The sequence below is a fragment of the Neofelis nebulosa genome, chromosome 1 (assembly GCF_028018385.1).
Source record: "Neofelis nebulosa isolate mNeoNeb1 chromosome 1, mNeoNeb1.pri, whole genome shotgun sequence".
Classification (NCBI taxonomy): Eukaryota; Metazoa; Chordata; class Mammalia; order Carnivora; family Felidae; genus Neofelis; species Neofelis nebulosa.
This window is the reverse complement of record NC_080782.1, coordinates 123,159,036-123,175,315: the sequence shown is the minus strand read 5'-3', so window position 1 is coordinate 123,175,315 and position 16,280 is coordinate 123,159,036. Positions and strand designations below refer to the sequence as shown.

The window sequence follows — 16,280 nt, the reverse complement described above, 5'->3', positions numbered from 1 at the left end:
CTAACCAAAAACAGATATTTGCTAGAAGGTATTAGATGCTTACAGAATCAGAAGAACTGGACAAGCAGAAGTGAGAGAGCCTGCAATTAACTCCTGGTTTTGAAGCCATACTACCATTTTTGTAGTATAGAAATCAGGAAGCCACTGCTACTGCTACTATCAAAACTGTTGCTCCTACAATGTCCTCTCCCATCATCACCTCTAAAACTGGTGAAAATTCAGGGGAACCTAGTTTCTAGCTGCCACAGTGGCCTCCAATTACTTCTGAAATTGATGGCTCGACACAGAAATGCTGACTTGGCTGCAAGCACTCACATCTCTCTGACCTTGCTGATTAATAGCATTGACAGTGGGTAGATGACCTTTGCCTGTCTTCTCAGGCTCATCATCTGAAGCCATCTCATTGGTAAAACCTAATTTTCATCCAGAATAATAATTCAGAGTCCTTAAAATTAAATTTTAAGATATCTAGACCCAGAATTTTTTAAAAATCATAAAAAGAAGTAGGAATGGATGACAGTTGCCAAGAGCCCACTGAGGAAGCATCATTAGTTCAAAGAGAATCTTGTCTCAGCAAATGAATTCATTTATTGCTTTGGGGCTAAGTTTTCAGTGGAACAAAAATTCTTTTGGCTACAAATCACACCACCAATATGTAGAAATGCAATCATATGCTCCTCTAATAACCAACCCAAACAGGCAAGTTAGTTGACCCTATCTGCTCCTAGTGAGCAATGGGAACTATAGGTGTGGTTTGAGTGGGTATGACATAGACTACTCACTTCACCCAAATATATGTTATCCCCTTATTTTTTTTTTTTACTAATAGACCTCTCATTTTTTAGTTGCTCATGTGGATATGTGGGCTATAAATTATATTTCCCAACTTCTGCTGTGATTGGAAGTGGTCTTGTACCAAAGTTATGGCCACTGAGACATGACTACAAGTGCCATGGAATATTTCATGGAAGTAGTCTTTAAAAATGAAGACAAAGCCTTCCCTTTCTCCTACTTATTGGTCTTAATGGAGCTATAAAGGGTGGATATTAGACAGCGGTCTTGAACTGTAAAGTGAAGGCCATGATTTGAAGGTGATAAAACAACAAGATGGAAAGTGACTATCCCAGATAGCACTGAATGCATTTCAAGCCACTATCCTTTTATAAGAGAAAATAAAATTATATTTTGGAGAAGCCATTGTTGTTATGGTTTCTTCTATAATATCAGGTTGAAATTATAGAGAACATATTTATATATAGAAATTACCTAGAACATAATTCTTGCTGTTATAGTAAGCTTCTTTAACAAAATGATATTTAAGATAACCAAAGAAGGAACAGAGAAAGTTATGAGGTTTACATGCATGTCTTACAAAGAAAACAGCTCAAGATTTAAGAAAAATAATTTTTAAAAATGAATTGATTATAAGAATAAAAGTAAATTAATTAAGTAGAATAATAACCACAGAAGATTTCACCAATAAAACGTAAGTCTATTTCTTTGAAAAATTCAAGGGTATTTTGAGTTAAATTGGTGGGTTGGACATATACCTTTAATTTGGCTTCCTCTAAATATGCACTAACATGAAAGTAAAGAGATATTTTCAAAAATATAAACTTATAATAATGGAAAGAACAAGGTAGAGGACAACAGGGAAAAATATTAGTAGTTGGAAAGTAAATGAATGACTTAGTGGAACGACAAACCAACTACCAAATCCTGAAGTGTGAAAAGCTGAGAACCAATCCTGTTGAGGCTGCAGGATTTTCAGAAGCATCAGAGCCATCAGCCCTACATACTATGGAAATGATGATAGCATGCCAAATATGGAGGGTCACATTAAAATTGCGTGAAAAGTGGTTAAATCTACAGCAGATAACTTTTCCCCAATGTAGTCAATGAGCAACCTCTTTCTCTGATCCTAGCATTAATTCTAGAATTTTGATTTCTCATCACCACAAAAAAGGAGAGTCATTATATTAGAGGTTCCACTGGCAAAGTTGAGAGCAGGGGTCATATGGGTAGTAGAAACAAATGACCATCTAAACATTGTATGCTGATGGATTGTTAAAATGCAATGAGAGTCATTGGGACCAATTACAGATGTTTCCGTTCTCAGACACATGGCAGAATTTTAATTGTGTTTCTTCTTTAAATTACATGTGGCCAATAAAATGTGATAATAAATGATATATGTTACTTCTGGGCTAAGGCTTTCAGAGACTGCACATGGTTTAACACATTTACTTTCTCCAATACAGTGATCCTGAAAGCATAGGTAGAGATGGAGTCTCCAGAAGCCTGGATCCCTGGCTGAGCACCATGAGGACTCCATGCTGAACTGTATAGGATATATAGTGTGAGAAATGAATCAACCTTCATTGTGTTAAGCCTCTGAGATTTGGAAGGGTTGTTTGATATTGAAGCATTACCTATCATATTCTGAGTGATGCAGATATCCACTCGTCTTCCTCCATCAGTCCTTTACCTTTTCAACTTATACCTTTTCCTTTTGAGTAGGAGATTTTATAGAGTTGAAGAATCTAACCAGTCCAAGTGGCAAAGACCTATTCCGACTGACACTAGGGTTTCCCCAACCACAAGTGCTTCCAGTTCACCTTAGAGCACACATCAAAATGGACAAGCCCTGCCAACATGCTTAGAGCTAGCACTGAACTCCTTAGGCTACCAAACTAAGTTAAGAACAGACACCTGAATGATACCCCTGAAGAAAGCTTCTAAAAAGAAAAACTGAAACAAAAACCAGGCAAAGAGGAAAAAAGGTAAATTGGACAAAATAAAGATTTCAGAGATGAAAACTTGAAAAAAAACCCCTAAAATTAATATAATCAGATAAGTTGTTGCATCTATGAAATAAGCACAAAAAGAGGACTCTCTTGAAAAATTCCTTAAGGGGCGCCTGGGTGGCTCAGTCGGTTAAGCCTCCGACTTCAGCTCAGGTCACGATCTCGTGGTCCGTGAGTTCGAGCCCCGCCTCGGGCTCTGGGCTGATGGCTCAGAGCCTGGAGCCTGCTTCCCATTCTGTGTCTCCCTCTCTCTCTGCCCCACCCCTGTTCATGCTCTGTCTCTCTCTGTCTCAAAAATAAATAAACGTTAAAAAAAATTAAAAAAAAGAAAAATTCCTTAAAAACAGAGCTCTTGTAAAATATGAACATAATAAATGAAAATCTCAATAGAAGAGCTTGAAGGTAAGGTTGAGAAAGTATTCCAGGAGATATTACAAAAGTATTTTAAAATGGCAAAAAGGTGAGAAAAAAATAAGGAAATTAGAGATCATACCAGAGGTCCAACATCTTATTTGTAGTAATTGAGAGAGACAGAGAGGAGAGAGAGAGAGAAAAAAATAACATTTCCCATGAAATAATTCCAGAAAATTTCTAAAAGCTGTAGAAAATTAGTTCCCTAGTAGAAAGCGCTTACCAATTGTCAATGCATGAACTTAAACCCAAACCAAGACACATCAGTGTTTAATTTGAAAATAGCACAATGATGAAATACTCCAAGAAGTAAAAATACAGGTTATATAGAAACTATAAAATAAGATTTCCTTTAGACTTCTTAGCAAGCACATTGATTTTAGGGAGCTCACTAACAAAATATTTTAAAATTCTGAAGAAAAATATTTCCAACCTCAAACTCTATCATCAAATTTCCAATCAAGTTTGAGGGCAGACTAAAGATATTTTAATACACTCAAGGTCACCACAAAATGTAACTCTCATACATTCTTCTCTGGAGACTACTGGAATATATCTATTAAAATGATAGAGTAATCCAAGAGAGGAAGTCAGAATAAAAAGAGAAGAGAATATTGAAAAAAAGAAATGAAATGAATCTTCAAATGATGTTCAAGGATAATCCCAGGATGACAACTGTGTCTCAAGTGCAAACTAGTCCAATTTGGAGCTGTGTAACTCAAGAGACAGGCATTTTGGAGGATATCATCATCAAGTCCCCTGACATCTTTTCAGATGAAACTATTATAGGATGAATCTATTAAAGCATGGAGTAAACCAAAAAAAGAGGAAGAAATAAAATCCTAAAATAGGAAATCCAACGAGAATAAAAGACAAAGAGAACTCCAAGAATGACAGCAAAGGAAAGTTCCAGGATGATAGCAATGCAGCAGATGTAGAAAACAAACACTCAATTTAAAGAAAATTGGTATCTCGGGAGATATGGGAATGACCATGTGGAAAATTCTACTGAGAGGCAATTGGAAGTATGGGAAGAACACGTGACAAATAATAAAGAAAATCAAGTAAATGAAAAAGCAAGGCAATTATTAACTTCAAGAAAACAGTGAAAAAGAAAATATAATTAGTACACAACCATGTTTGAAATAGTACTACAACTAAAGGAGGCATGAAAGGGCCTTGAGTGTCCAAGAGCTAAACCTAATCCAATATAATAAGGAGTCAATTGATAATGCCTAAAATTAATAAAAATACAGCAGAATACAGAATAAGGCAGAAGAGAAAACTAAAGGAGTTTAAAATGACTGCCTATTGGGAAGGGATCTAGGAAAGTAAGGAAACAAAGGCGGACAAAGATTTTATTCTAAACCACTTAGTACTATTTGATTTTGAACCAAGGGTCACATATTTTGAAAAAAGAACCGCATTTTAAAAGATCAGCAAAATAGAGATCTTACAAGTCTCCCCAAGAATAAAAAGGAGATAAAAAATTAAACATTACTAATAAGAACAAGGCTATAACCAAAGATAAAAAATACAATGAATTTTGCAAATCCAGATAAAATGACTAGTTTTTAAAATTAAATACAAATTACTTTAAAACCGAACAAAACCTGGACAGATAGATAACCAAAAGTGAAATGGAAAAGATAGTCATAGATTTACCACCAGCAAAGCCACCAAACCCCCAATCCATTAAAAAATTGGAGAAAGGTTTAAGATTTACTTCTGGTGGGAAGCCAGAGTTGAATTTCCTGTTCCCAGATTAAGGAAAACAACAAATTTACTTTTCTACGAATTCAGACTATCAGAGGGGTAAACAATGTAGGCCCTTACTAACATTACTGTGACCATTTAAGGTAAATGGTAATAAAACCGCAAAGACACTTGGCGGGGGTGGGGGTGGGGTGGGGGGGGAAGCTACTCCTGTTGCAGTTCCTTTAATCCGCCATCTTTTTGTTCTATTCTTGAAAGTGGGAATAACATCCACAAAACGCAAGGTGGCGCTGCAGGCTTAAAAAGAGGGGGAAATATTCGCACAAAGGATGTTACAGACTCCAGTTTTCAGAGGAAAGCTGGCCAGACAAAAGTAGAAGAAAGGAAACCGTGGTGTTGGAGTTGGGGAAAAGTAGGACCCCTCCCCACAAACATACCAACTCATTTCTAAGGATTCGGTTTCTGCCATTTCTGAGAACTGCTTGAGGCCGAGTGAACGTGGTTTTGAAAGATTGTTTAAACGAAGAATGGAGGCCAGAGTGATGCCTGAAGTGCAGAAAAGGCAAGTGTTTTTTCTTTATGTATTTCTGGGAATGTCTTGGGCTGGCACAGAACCGCTTCGGTATTTTGTGGCGGAGGAAACAGAGAGAGAGACCTTTCTGGCCAACCTAGCAAATGATCTGGGGTTGGGGGTGGGAGAACTGTCAGCTCGGGGATCTAGAGTCATTTCAGATGAGAACATACGATTTTTACTATTCAACCCGCTTACTGGTGATTTACTTCTAAATGAGAAATTAGACCGAGAGGAACTGTGTGGGCCCAGAGAGCCGTGTGTGCTACCTTTCCAGTTGTTACTTGAAAAGCCTTTTCAGATTTTCCGTGCTGAACTATGGGTCAGAGACATCAACGATCATTCTCCAGTATTTCTAGATAGAGAGACTACCTTGAAAATATTAGAAAGTACCACTCCAGGGGCAACATTTCTCCTAGAAAGTGCACAGGATTCAGATGTTGGAATCAACAACCTGAGAAACTACACGATCAGCTCCAATGCCTATTTCCATATTAATGTCCGTGATAGTGGGGAGGGGAATGTTTATCCTGAATTGGTCCTGGATGCAGTGCTGGATCGTGAAAAGATTTCTGAGCTCAATTTAACCCTCACAGCCATGGATGGCGGGTCTCCGCCCAGATCCGGGACTGCCCTCATACGCATCCTGGTTTTGGACATAAATGACAACATCCCTGAATTTGTACAGTCCCTCTACAAGGTGCAGGTGCCTGAAGACAGCCCTGTTGGCTCCCTGGTTGTCGCTGTGTCAGCTAGAGATTTAGATACCGGAACTAATGGAGAAATAGTCTATGCATTTTTTTATGCCACTGAAGTAATTCTCAAAACATTTCGAATCAATTCAACATCTGGCAAGCTTTATCTTAAAGCCGAATTGAACTACGAGGCAATACAAACTTATACATTAACTATTCAGGCCAAAGATGGTGGAGGGCTTTCTGGAAAATGTACGGTGGTGGTCCATGTAACAGATATAAATGATAATCCACCGGAACTGCTTATGTCATCACTTACTAGCCCAATTGCAGAAAACTCACCTGAGACAGTAGTAGCTGTTTTTAGGATTAGAGACAGAGATGCAGGGAACAATGCAAAGATGGTGTGCTCCATCCAAAACCATCTCCCCTTCGTCCTGAAGCCTTCAGTACAGAATTTCTACACCCTGGTAACAGAGAGACCCCTGGACAGAGAAAGCCAGGCCGAGTACAACATCACCATCACCGTCACCGACTTGGGGACCCCCAGGCTGAAAACGCAGCACAACATAACCGTGACGGTCTCCGACGTCAACGACAACGCCCCCGCCTTCAGCCAAACCACCTACACCCTGCGCGTCCGCGAGAACAACAGCCCCGCCCTGCACATCGGCAGCGTGAGCGCCACGGACAGGGACTCGGGCGCCAACGCCCAGGTCACCTACTCGCTGCTGCCGCCCGCGGACCCGCAGCTGCCCCTGGCCTCCCTGGTGTCCATCAACGCGGACAACGGGCAGCTGTTCGCGCTCAGGTCCCTGGATTACGAGGCGCTGCAGGCGTTCGAGTTCGGCGTGCGCGCGGCCGACCGCGGCTCGCCCGCGCTCAGCAGCCAGGCGCGGGTGCGCGTGCTGGTGCTGGACGACAACGACAACGCGCCCTTCGTGCTGTACCCGCCGCAGAACGGCTCTGCGCCCTGCACCGAGCTGGTGCCCAGGGCGGCCGAGGCGGGCTACCTGGTGACCAAGGTGGTGGCGGTGGACGGCGACTCGGGCCAGAACGCCTGGCTGTCGTACCAGCTGCTCAAGGCCACGGAGCCCGGGCTGTTCGGCGTGTGGGCGCACAACGGCGAGGTGCGCACGGCCCGGCTGCTGAGCGAGCGCGACGCCGTCAAGCACAGGCTGGTGGTGCTGGTCAAGGACAATGGCGAGCCGCCGCGCTCGGCCAGCGTCACGCTGCACGTGCTGCTGGTGGACGGCTTCTCGCAGCCCTACCTGCCGCTCCCGGAGGTGGCGGCGGCCGAGGCGCGGGCAGACCCGCTCACCGTCTACTTGGTCGTGGCCTTGGCGTCCGTGTCGTCGCTCTTCCTGTTCTCGGTGCTGGTGTTCGTGGCGGTGCGGCTGTGCAGGCGGAGCCGGGCGGCGTCTGCGGGTCGCTGCTCCGGGCCCGAGGGCCACTTTCCGGACCACCTGGTGGACGTCAGCGGCGCGGGGACGCTGTCGCAGAGCTACCAGTATGAGGTGTGTCTGCAGGGAGGCTTGGGGACCAGTGAGTTCAAGTTCCTCAAGCCCATTATCCCTAATCTGCAGTTTCAAAGTACAAGAAGGGAAGTGGAAGAATATCCCTCATTTCAGAATGATTTGGGTTTCTGATAAGGGATGGAACATAAATGTCCATATTGTGTCTGTAAATACTTTTCTATTGTGAAATTCGTCCTGAGTTACCTGTAGAGGAGTGCTTTAATATTATTTAAAGTCAGGGTAAATTTCTTTACAGAGAAACGGATCCAGCTTTAGCCCTAGGAAACTTCCACAAAGCATGTAATGTATATGTGTTATATTTTATCTCAAACAATTGTGCATTTTTTGCAGCCTATTACATGATTAATCTTGTTTATGATGTTTTAAGTTGGTTTTGTCTTTAAAATTTTGCTACTCTTATTTTCTGAGTTGGAGTGTTGTAGTATACCTACTCTTAGTTTTAGAAGTATAGATAGTATCTTTTAAAGCTTTTTAAAAAACGCTTACTATGCATCATACACAATTTTAACACTTTTAACATGAGAAGTAAATCTGTAAGGTGTTTTAGAAATGAGCAAATAGATATTCATAGAGGCCCAGCGAGTTCACTAGGGTCAGCAACTAATAAATGGTAGAGCTGAGCATCTCTCCTAGATCTGTCTGACTCTGGGATCTTGCTATGATGCTATACTGCTTTCTGTCATTAGATATCACCTGGCAAGTTTCTCCTAATTAAGGAGAAGAAATCTTCTTAGGTTAGTATTCCTGTTGAGTGTTTTCTACGTTTGGAAATAATAATGTGTGTGGTGGTCTGTGGTTATATGTTCTCACATACCAATAAGCCAGCTTTTCTGGATCAATTATTCAACTATTATTATTAGAGCTGTGATCTGACCAAAGCTTAAGTTAAAAAATATTGAAGGATCCATTTGTGCTTTCTCCTTGTTATCTGAACATATGACCTTCATGTCACAGAAAACTTAATGACCCTGAATAGAAATAATACATCAGTTTGATTGCTTCATTAGTTTATTTTTCCTCACATTGCAATAACTTTTCTACAGTGGTCCCTACCTACTTTTAAAACACATTTTCCTTCCTTAATTTTAAAGTTAATTTTTAAAACTTCCTATTCAATATATTGCAGTGATGAATCAGGGAAATATAAGAAAAAGAATAGTTTTAAATATGTCATATTAAAGAAACAAATTGTCATTAAATTGCTTAGAGATTCTGGAAAGTTAATGAGAAGTTTTGCTTGCTATAATAATCTGCCACTGCTTTTTCTTTAACAACTATTCAGATAATTTCTACATAGCTGTATTCTGAATGTATTATATGCTAAGTGCTGGTAGCTCTTAAAATAGTACTGCTACTATGAATTACTAATGGGATATAGTCTAAGGGCAAAAGAAAAACCCCTCATGGCAGTAAAATCCTAAATTGTTTTCATGGTGTCAGGGTAAAATTACCCTTTTTCCAACAAATCAATGAAATGGAAAAAGGGAGGAGGGAATTCTACACAATGAAAGAAATTAAGACACATACCAAGCAAATATAATGCTTGGTGGGTCTTGATTCAAACAACCATAACAACTGAAAGAATTAGAGAAATTTGAATCTAAGTGGATATTAAATAATGCTAACCTAACTTCTTAGGTGTGGGGATGGCATTATAGTTGTTTTATTTTTTTAAGTATTAAAAGTTGGAGATCTATAATGAAGTATTTATGGGTGAAAACTTAATTTGGGATTGGAAAATGATGGGCAGATAGAGTGAGCAATAATGGCAAAATATTGAGAACTGTTGAAGCTAGTGATGAGTACCTGGAGATTCATCATACAGTTCTTCCTTATGGGGTTTGAAATTTTTCATAATAAAAAGTTTTTACAATTGACACTGTAAGAAGGGAAGTTAATGAAATTAGGACATCCATCTGAGATGTGGAATCACCACTGCAGTTACAGATTATATCTCTCTTAGATAAACTCTCCAGCCTTTCCTTGTTTCATCATTTGAGATGATAATTTTTGAGTAATCCTGCTCATGCATTCTTCTACCACATGAATCTTGGGTGTTTTCAAGTCACAGCAATGGACTCATGTAAACTCTGCTACCTGATGGCATCAAATTACATGCTTTGTGTGTGTGTGTGTGTGTGTGTGTGTGTGTGTGTAAAGTTAATCTCTCTCTGTCTCAGTATCTTCATCTGTAAAGTGAGGAAACTCAAGGCGGCCCTATGAGGTATACACTATTACTATCTCCACCCTACAGGTGAGAAAACTGGGAGAGGTTAAATAATTTGTCCAAGTTTCATAGCTAGCAGTTTCCATAGTTCTTGGCAATAAAAATATGTAACTCTGAAAGTTTTCTATATGACTCCAATTGTGTGTGTGTATGTATATGTATGTGTGTGTGTATATATATATATATATATATATATACATAATACATATACTATATACTATATATATATGAGTTTAATTTTGAGAGGGAGCACAAGCAGGATAGGGGCAGAGAGAGGCGGGGGCAGAGCATCTGAAGCAGGCTCTGTGCTGACAGCAGTGAGCCGAAAGTGGGGCTCTAACTCACAAACCACAAGATCATGACTTGAAGTCAGACGCTCAACCAATGAGCCACTCAGGCACCCCTCCAGTTGTATATTTTAATTGTATATGTTTTCTTCTTAGCCAGGCTGTTACATAAATATTTTCTTTTTGCTCCAAATTCACTTAGCGTTATTGAAAGTAGAAAGTCCTTACTAGTGTTATTTCTCTTTTTTGGCTCTCAGACAGTTGTCTGCACTGTAAAGTCCAGGGATAGTAAAGGTAAGACTCAGTACAGTACATACAGGCAAGAGTTGGGAATACTGCATCATTTTTCATCCCAGAAAATGTAAGATCCTTTGAGGACGCCTGGTGGCGCTGCAGGATAAGACGGTACAGACCAGCACCGCAGCTGCAGCACCATTAACAGGCAAAAAACCTAAGCAACAGAACCTGGAAGCCCACGGGAAGCTTGGATGCCACTGGAGGAGGACTGGGTCCTTTGATAAGGACCACTCACTGGAATATTTCTGAGGTATCCTGTGACAGAGCCACAGTCTCGGATACTGAAGTCGTTACAGTTCAGCAGAACCACCCTGGAGGGAGGCTTTACCAGACAACAACAATGGAGGCCAGTGGGAAGTTCATTTGCAGACAAAGGCAAGTCGTTTTATTCTTTGTCCTCTTGGGCTTATCTCAGGCGGGTATAGAACCTAGGCGCTATTCTGTGGTGGAGGAAACCGAGGGGAGCTCCTTTGTAACCAATTTAGCAAAGGATCTAGGTCTGGGTCAGAGGGAACTCTCCAAGCGTGGGGCAAGGGTTATTTCCAAAGGGAACAAACTACATTTGAAGCTGGATCAGGAGACTGGAGATTTGTTGCTAAATGAGAAACTGGACCGGGAGGAATTGTGCGGTCACACAGACCCCTGTGTGCTGCGTTTCCAGGTGTTGCTAGAAAATCCCTTACAGTTTTTTCAAGCTGAGCTACAAGTAATAGACATAAATGACCATTCCCCAGTATTCGTAGACAGAGATATGTTGCTAAAAATATCAGAGAGCAGTCCACCTGGAACTACATTTCCACTGAAGAACGCTCAGGATGTGGACGTAGGCCGAAATAATATTGAGACCTATATAATCAGTCCCAACTCTTATTTTCGCGTCCTCACCCGCAAGAGCAGTGATGGCAGCAGATATCCTGAGTTGGTGCTGGATAAAGCGCTAGATCGAGAGCAGGAACCTGAGCTCAGGTTAACCCTTACAGCTCAGGATGGCGGCTCTCCACCCAGGTCTGGCATCGCTCAGATCAACATTTTAGTCGTGGACATCAATGATAACGCCCCTGAATTTGAGCAGTCTCTCTATAGGGTGAAAATTCCTGAGGACAGTCCGATAGGCTTCCTGATTGTCACAGTCTCTGCTACGGATGCAGACATAGGAGTCAACGGAGAGATTTCCTATTCACTTTTCCAGGCTTCTGAAGAGATTTGCAAAACCTTTGAAATCAATTCCATGACAGGAGAAATTCGACTTAAAAAACAACTTGATTTTGAAAGAATACAGTTCTATGAAGTCAATATTGAGGCCAGAGATTCTGGCAGCTTTTCTGGAAAATGCACCGTCCTGACTCAAGTCTTGGATGTGAACGACAATGCCCCAGAAATCACCATGTCTGCATTTACTAGACACATATCTGAGAACTCGCCTGAGGCTATGGTTGCAGTTCTCAGTGTTTCAGACCTTGATTCGGAAGAAAATGGGAAAATAAATTGCACAATTCAGGACGATCTACCCTTTCTCCTGAAATCTTCCTTAGAAAATTTTTACACCCTGGTAACAGAGAGACCCCTGGACAGAGAGAGCCAGGCCGAGTACAACATCACCATCACCGTCACCGACTTAGGGACCCCCAGGCTGAAAACGCAGCACAACATAACCGTGACGGTCTCCGACGTCAACGACAACGCGCCCGCCTTCAGCCAAACCACCTACACCCTGCGCGTCCGCGAGAACAACAGCCCCGCCCTGCACATCGGCAGCTTGAGCGCCACGGACAGGGACTCGGGCGCCAACGCCCAGGTCACCTACTCGCTGCTGCCGCCCGCGGACCCGCAGCTGCCCCTGGCCTCCCTGGTGTCCATCAACGCGGACAACGGGCAGCTGTTCGCGCTCAGGTCCCTGGATTACGAGGCGCTGCAGGCGTTCGAGTTCGGCGTGCGCGCGGCCGACCGCGGCTCGCCCGCGCTCAGCAGCCAGGCGCGGGTGCGCGTGCTGGTGCTGGACGACAACGACAACGCGCCCTTCGTGCTGTACCCGCCGCAGAACGGCTCTGCGCCCTGCACCGAGCTGGTGCCCAGGGCGGCCGAGGCGGGCTACCTGGTGACCAAGGTGGTGGCGGTGGACGGCGACTCGGGCCAGAACGCCTGGCTGTCGTACCAGCTGCTCAAGGCCACGGAGCCCGGGCTGTTCGGCGTGTGGGCGCACAACGGCGAGGTGCGCACGGCCCGGCTGCTGAGCGAGCGCGACGCCGTCAAGCACAGGCTGGTGGTGCTGGTCAAGGACAATGGCGAGCCGCCGCGCTCGGCCAGCGTCACGCTGCACGTGCTGCTGGTGGACGGCTTCTCGCAGCCCTACCTGCCGCTCCCGGAGGTGGCGGCGGCCGAGGCGCGGGCAGACCCGCTCACCGTCTACTTGGTCGTGGCCTTGGCGTCCGTGTCGTCGCTCTTCCTGTTCTCGGTGCTGGTGTTCGTGGCGGTGCGGCTGTGCAGGCGGAGCCGGGCGGCGTCTGCGGGTCGCTGCTCGGGGCCCGAGGGCCACTTTCCGGGCCACCTGGTGGACGTCAGTGGCGCGGGGACGCTGTCGCAGAGCTACCAGTATGAGGTGTGTCTTCGGGGAGGTTCGGGGACCAGTGAGTTCAAGTTCCTCAAGCCAAATGTGCCCAATTTCCAGGGCCACTCCCCTGGGCCAGAAATAGAAGAAAGCGCCAACTTTAGGAATGACTTTGGTTTTAGTATTCAGTGATTGTATTGTTTTTCATATTCCAGATATTTAAAATTGGTAAGTTCAAGATATAGCTTTCCTGGCCACCCGTTAAGACTTTTTAAATCACACTAAATTTGCCTGCAAAATACTTTATATTACCCCTTTGTTATAAAGAATAGTCTTTTTTTCATCACTATGAGATGATTGGTCTTAAATTTTGCCCTCAAAACATTGGTGAGGTCATTAGTTGTACAAATTGTTGCTGTGGAATAGTTTAGGAATGGATTAGGATGGGGCACCTGGGTAGCCCGGGTGAGCATCCCAACTTCCCCTCAGGTCATGATCTCACTGCTCCAGAGTTGGAGCCCAGAATAGGGCTGGATGCTGTGGGAGCCCTATTCGGATCCTCTGTCTCCTTCTCTTTCTGCCCCTCCCCCTCAAAAAGGAATAAACATTTTTTAAATAGAGCTTGAAAAAAGAAATGGATTAGGAAAAAACAGTGGAAAGTTAATTTTATACAATCAATTGTATTCCCTTTTCTTGTTTTAAATCATAAATAAAAGCAGTAATACACTAACACATGAAGTATGCCTGGTGGAGAAGGAAATAACTGGTACAGTGAGAATCTGGCCCTTGCTTTATTCTGCTCTCATAGCTCTTTTTTAATTTACTTCGAGGATGTGTGCACACATGCATGCGAAGGAGGGGCAGAGAGAGGGCAGAAAAGAGAGAATCCCAAGCAGACTCTGCGCAGTCAGGGAAGCTGCTCTCATAGCTCTTAACTCTGATATTGTTTTCTCTTAAATGTTATACTAACTGTGCTTCCTTTCATTCATATAGTAGTGTTAATTTTAATGTAATTATTTTAATTGTTTTCTATTAAGTTTCATTGCTGTTAACTGGAGAAAAAATAGCTACATTGTGTTCACCCAGTGACATAAGATAGCATAGTAGTGAAATGGACTTTTTCTATTTGAGAAACATTGAGCATGGATGACAGAAAATGCAGTGGCCAGCAAATATCCATTTATTTTTTTCTTCCTTAGTAACAGATCACAAATTACATTAGCATTAGCAAGTTTAGTGAAAAAAAAAATACCTTTTCCTCCTTGGCAGCTGGAATGGAGTATTTCACTAGGTTATTGCCAATGGAATGTATATACAGATGTTGTAGGAGATTTCCAAGAAGGCTATTTAAAGGGAGAGGTACCTTTTTGTTTTTCTCTAACTGCTTCTTATGGCTTGGAATGTGTAAGTAATAGCTGAAACATAATTAGCCATGTTGGACCATAGAACAACACTTAGAATGGAAATAATGTACAAAGACAGTCAGTGTAGAATAAACTTAAAAGAAATGAGGGTCCCTTGTAACTATGGAGTCATCATATCACCCCTGGAGTGCCTACTTCTGAATTTCTTTTTTTACTTGAGAGATAAAAGAACTTCTATCTCATTTCAGCCACCATCATTTTAGTTTTTGTGCTACCTCCAGTGGAATCCAATCCTAAGGCTTTAACAGTAAGATTTTTTAAAACTAAAATGTTATGTAAGACAGTAAAATGCACAGATCTTAAGTGTATAGTTTGATATAACTGATCTTTTAAAGCTCTTATTCATGATTTCTAATTTAGTTCAAAGTAGGGTACGGAAAAAAAAATAGTAGACTAGAATGCTTTACATTCATTATCTTTTTAGTCCTCTGCCAAACTCTAAGGTCTGAATAAGGGACTTAGAAAAAATGTATGTAATAAAGTGAACTTTAACTTTCTGAGTCACATATGATAAAACTGAAGCTTAGAAAGGTTAGTAACTTGCTAGCAATTATAAAGTAATAAAAGGAGAAATTTGAATATCTGTCTGTTTTAACTGAATACTCCAGTTCTTAATCCATGTGTTATAATGGCAGGCATTAACTGGTAGCATTGTCTTCCTAACTAAGGAAAGTGAAATCCATCTATTCCATAAACTGAACCTTATGTAGAAATGTAGCTTTTAGTCTACAGTTTGTACTTGTTTCTTTACTATAGACTAAAATACTACTCTGGACCAGTAGATCCAAAGTTCTTATAGAAGCACTGACCTACTATCTGGGTGAGACACCACAGTTAATCTTCATTGGGAGTAATACAGCCTGATCATTTTCCTGTACCGTCTAAACATATCACATTCATTATTGCACTAATGAATGCCCTGAATAAGGAATAAAGTTACCTTATGGTTATGTTTCTTGAGTTTCTTGTACTTAGCCCTTCAGTCTGTTTTCTGTCAGTCCTAATATAAAATTTTTATTTTCCTTAGAAAGTTGAAATTCACTTTATTATTTACATTTTTTTCTAAGTCCCTTATGCAGATTAAATACACTGTAATTATTTTAGCACACTATTATTTGAAAGCAATTGATATTCTAGTATTAATTTTATTTTTTAAAGCTTATTTTTTTATTTTGAGAGAGGGAGAATGAGCATGGGAGAGGGGCAGAGGGAGAGAGAGAGAGAGAGAGAGGGAGACAGAGGATCAGAAACAGGCTCTGTGCTGACAGCAGAGAGCCAGATGGGGGGCTTGAACTCATGATTGCAAGATCATGACCTGAGCTGAAGTCAGATGCTTAACCAACTGAGCCACCCAGGTGCCCCTCATATTCTAGCATTAATTTTAAATGAAATAACTAATTTCAGAGAAGTATAGGCAATGATGTGGAAGAATTTTTTTCACTGAATAATTTAGAGATTCTGGAAATTTAGTAGGAACAAAACTGATAGGCTCCAGCTATGTTCTGTTAAAATTAACCACATCTTTGGCAACTCCACAAAAAAATTATGCTGCAAAAAATTTAGAGAGTCATAAATGACTTTATTCTGAAAGGATGGCTTACTGGAGCTGAATCAGACATCTTCCAGCAATTGCTGTGGGAAACTATTCTTGTAGAGTGATAAATTGTTGTTGACTCAGCTGTGAGGTGCATGAATATCCATACTTGTGTAACGTATTTTTTTTCCATTGTTGCTATAAAAAATTACCACAAAGTTGCTTAAA

General features: G+C 41.8%; 3 protein-coding genes across 3 annotated transcripts in view; all 3 read left to right on the top strand.

Moving 5' to 3' along the window:
• Nucleotides 1–16,280, top strand: part of LOC131514232 (protocadherin beta-6) — a 43,291-nt gene that overhangs the window by 20,627 nt on the left and 6,384 nt on the right. The window lies entirely within an intron of this gene.
• On the top strand, nt 5,198–10,084 carry PCDHB7 (protocadherin beta 7). Its single transcript, XM_058734108.1, has one exon. The coding sequence runs from the start codon at nt 5,462–5,464 to the stop codon at nt 7,847–7,849; it is 2,388 nt and encodes a 795-aa protein (XP_058590091.1). The 5' UTR covers nt 5,198–5,461; the 3' UTR covers nt 7,850–10,084.
• On the top strand, nt 10,255–14,285 carry LOC131514253 (protocadherin beta-8-like). Its single transcript, XM_058734044.1, has one exon. The coding sequence runs from the start codon at nt 10,890–10,892 to the stop codon at nt 13,284–13,286; it is 2,397 nt and encodes a 798-aa protein (XP_058590027.1). The 5' UTR covers nt 10,255–10,889; the 3' UTR covers nt 13,287–14,285.

Bases quoted from the DNA above. Each gene is read 5' to 3' on its own strand.
- LOC131514253 (XM_058734044.1), top strand. From the start codon at position 10,890: ATGGAGGCCAGTGGGAAGTTCATTTGCAGACAAAGGCAAGTCGTTTTA.
- PCDHB7 (XM_058734108.1), top strand. From the start codon at position 5,462: ATGGAGGCCAGAGTGATGCCTGAAGTGCAGAAAAGGCAAGTGTTTTTT.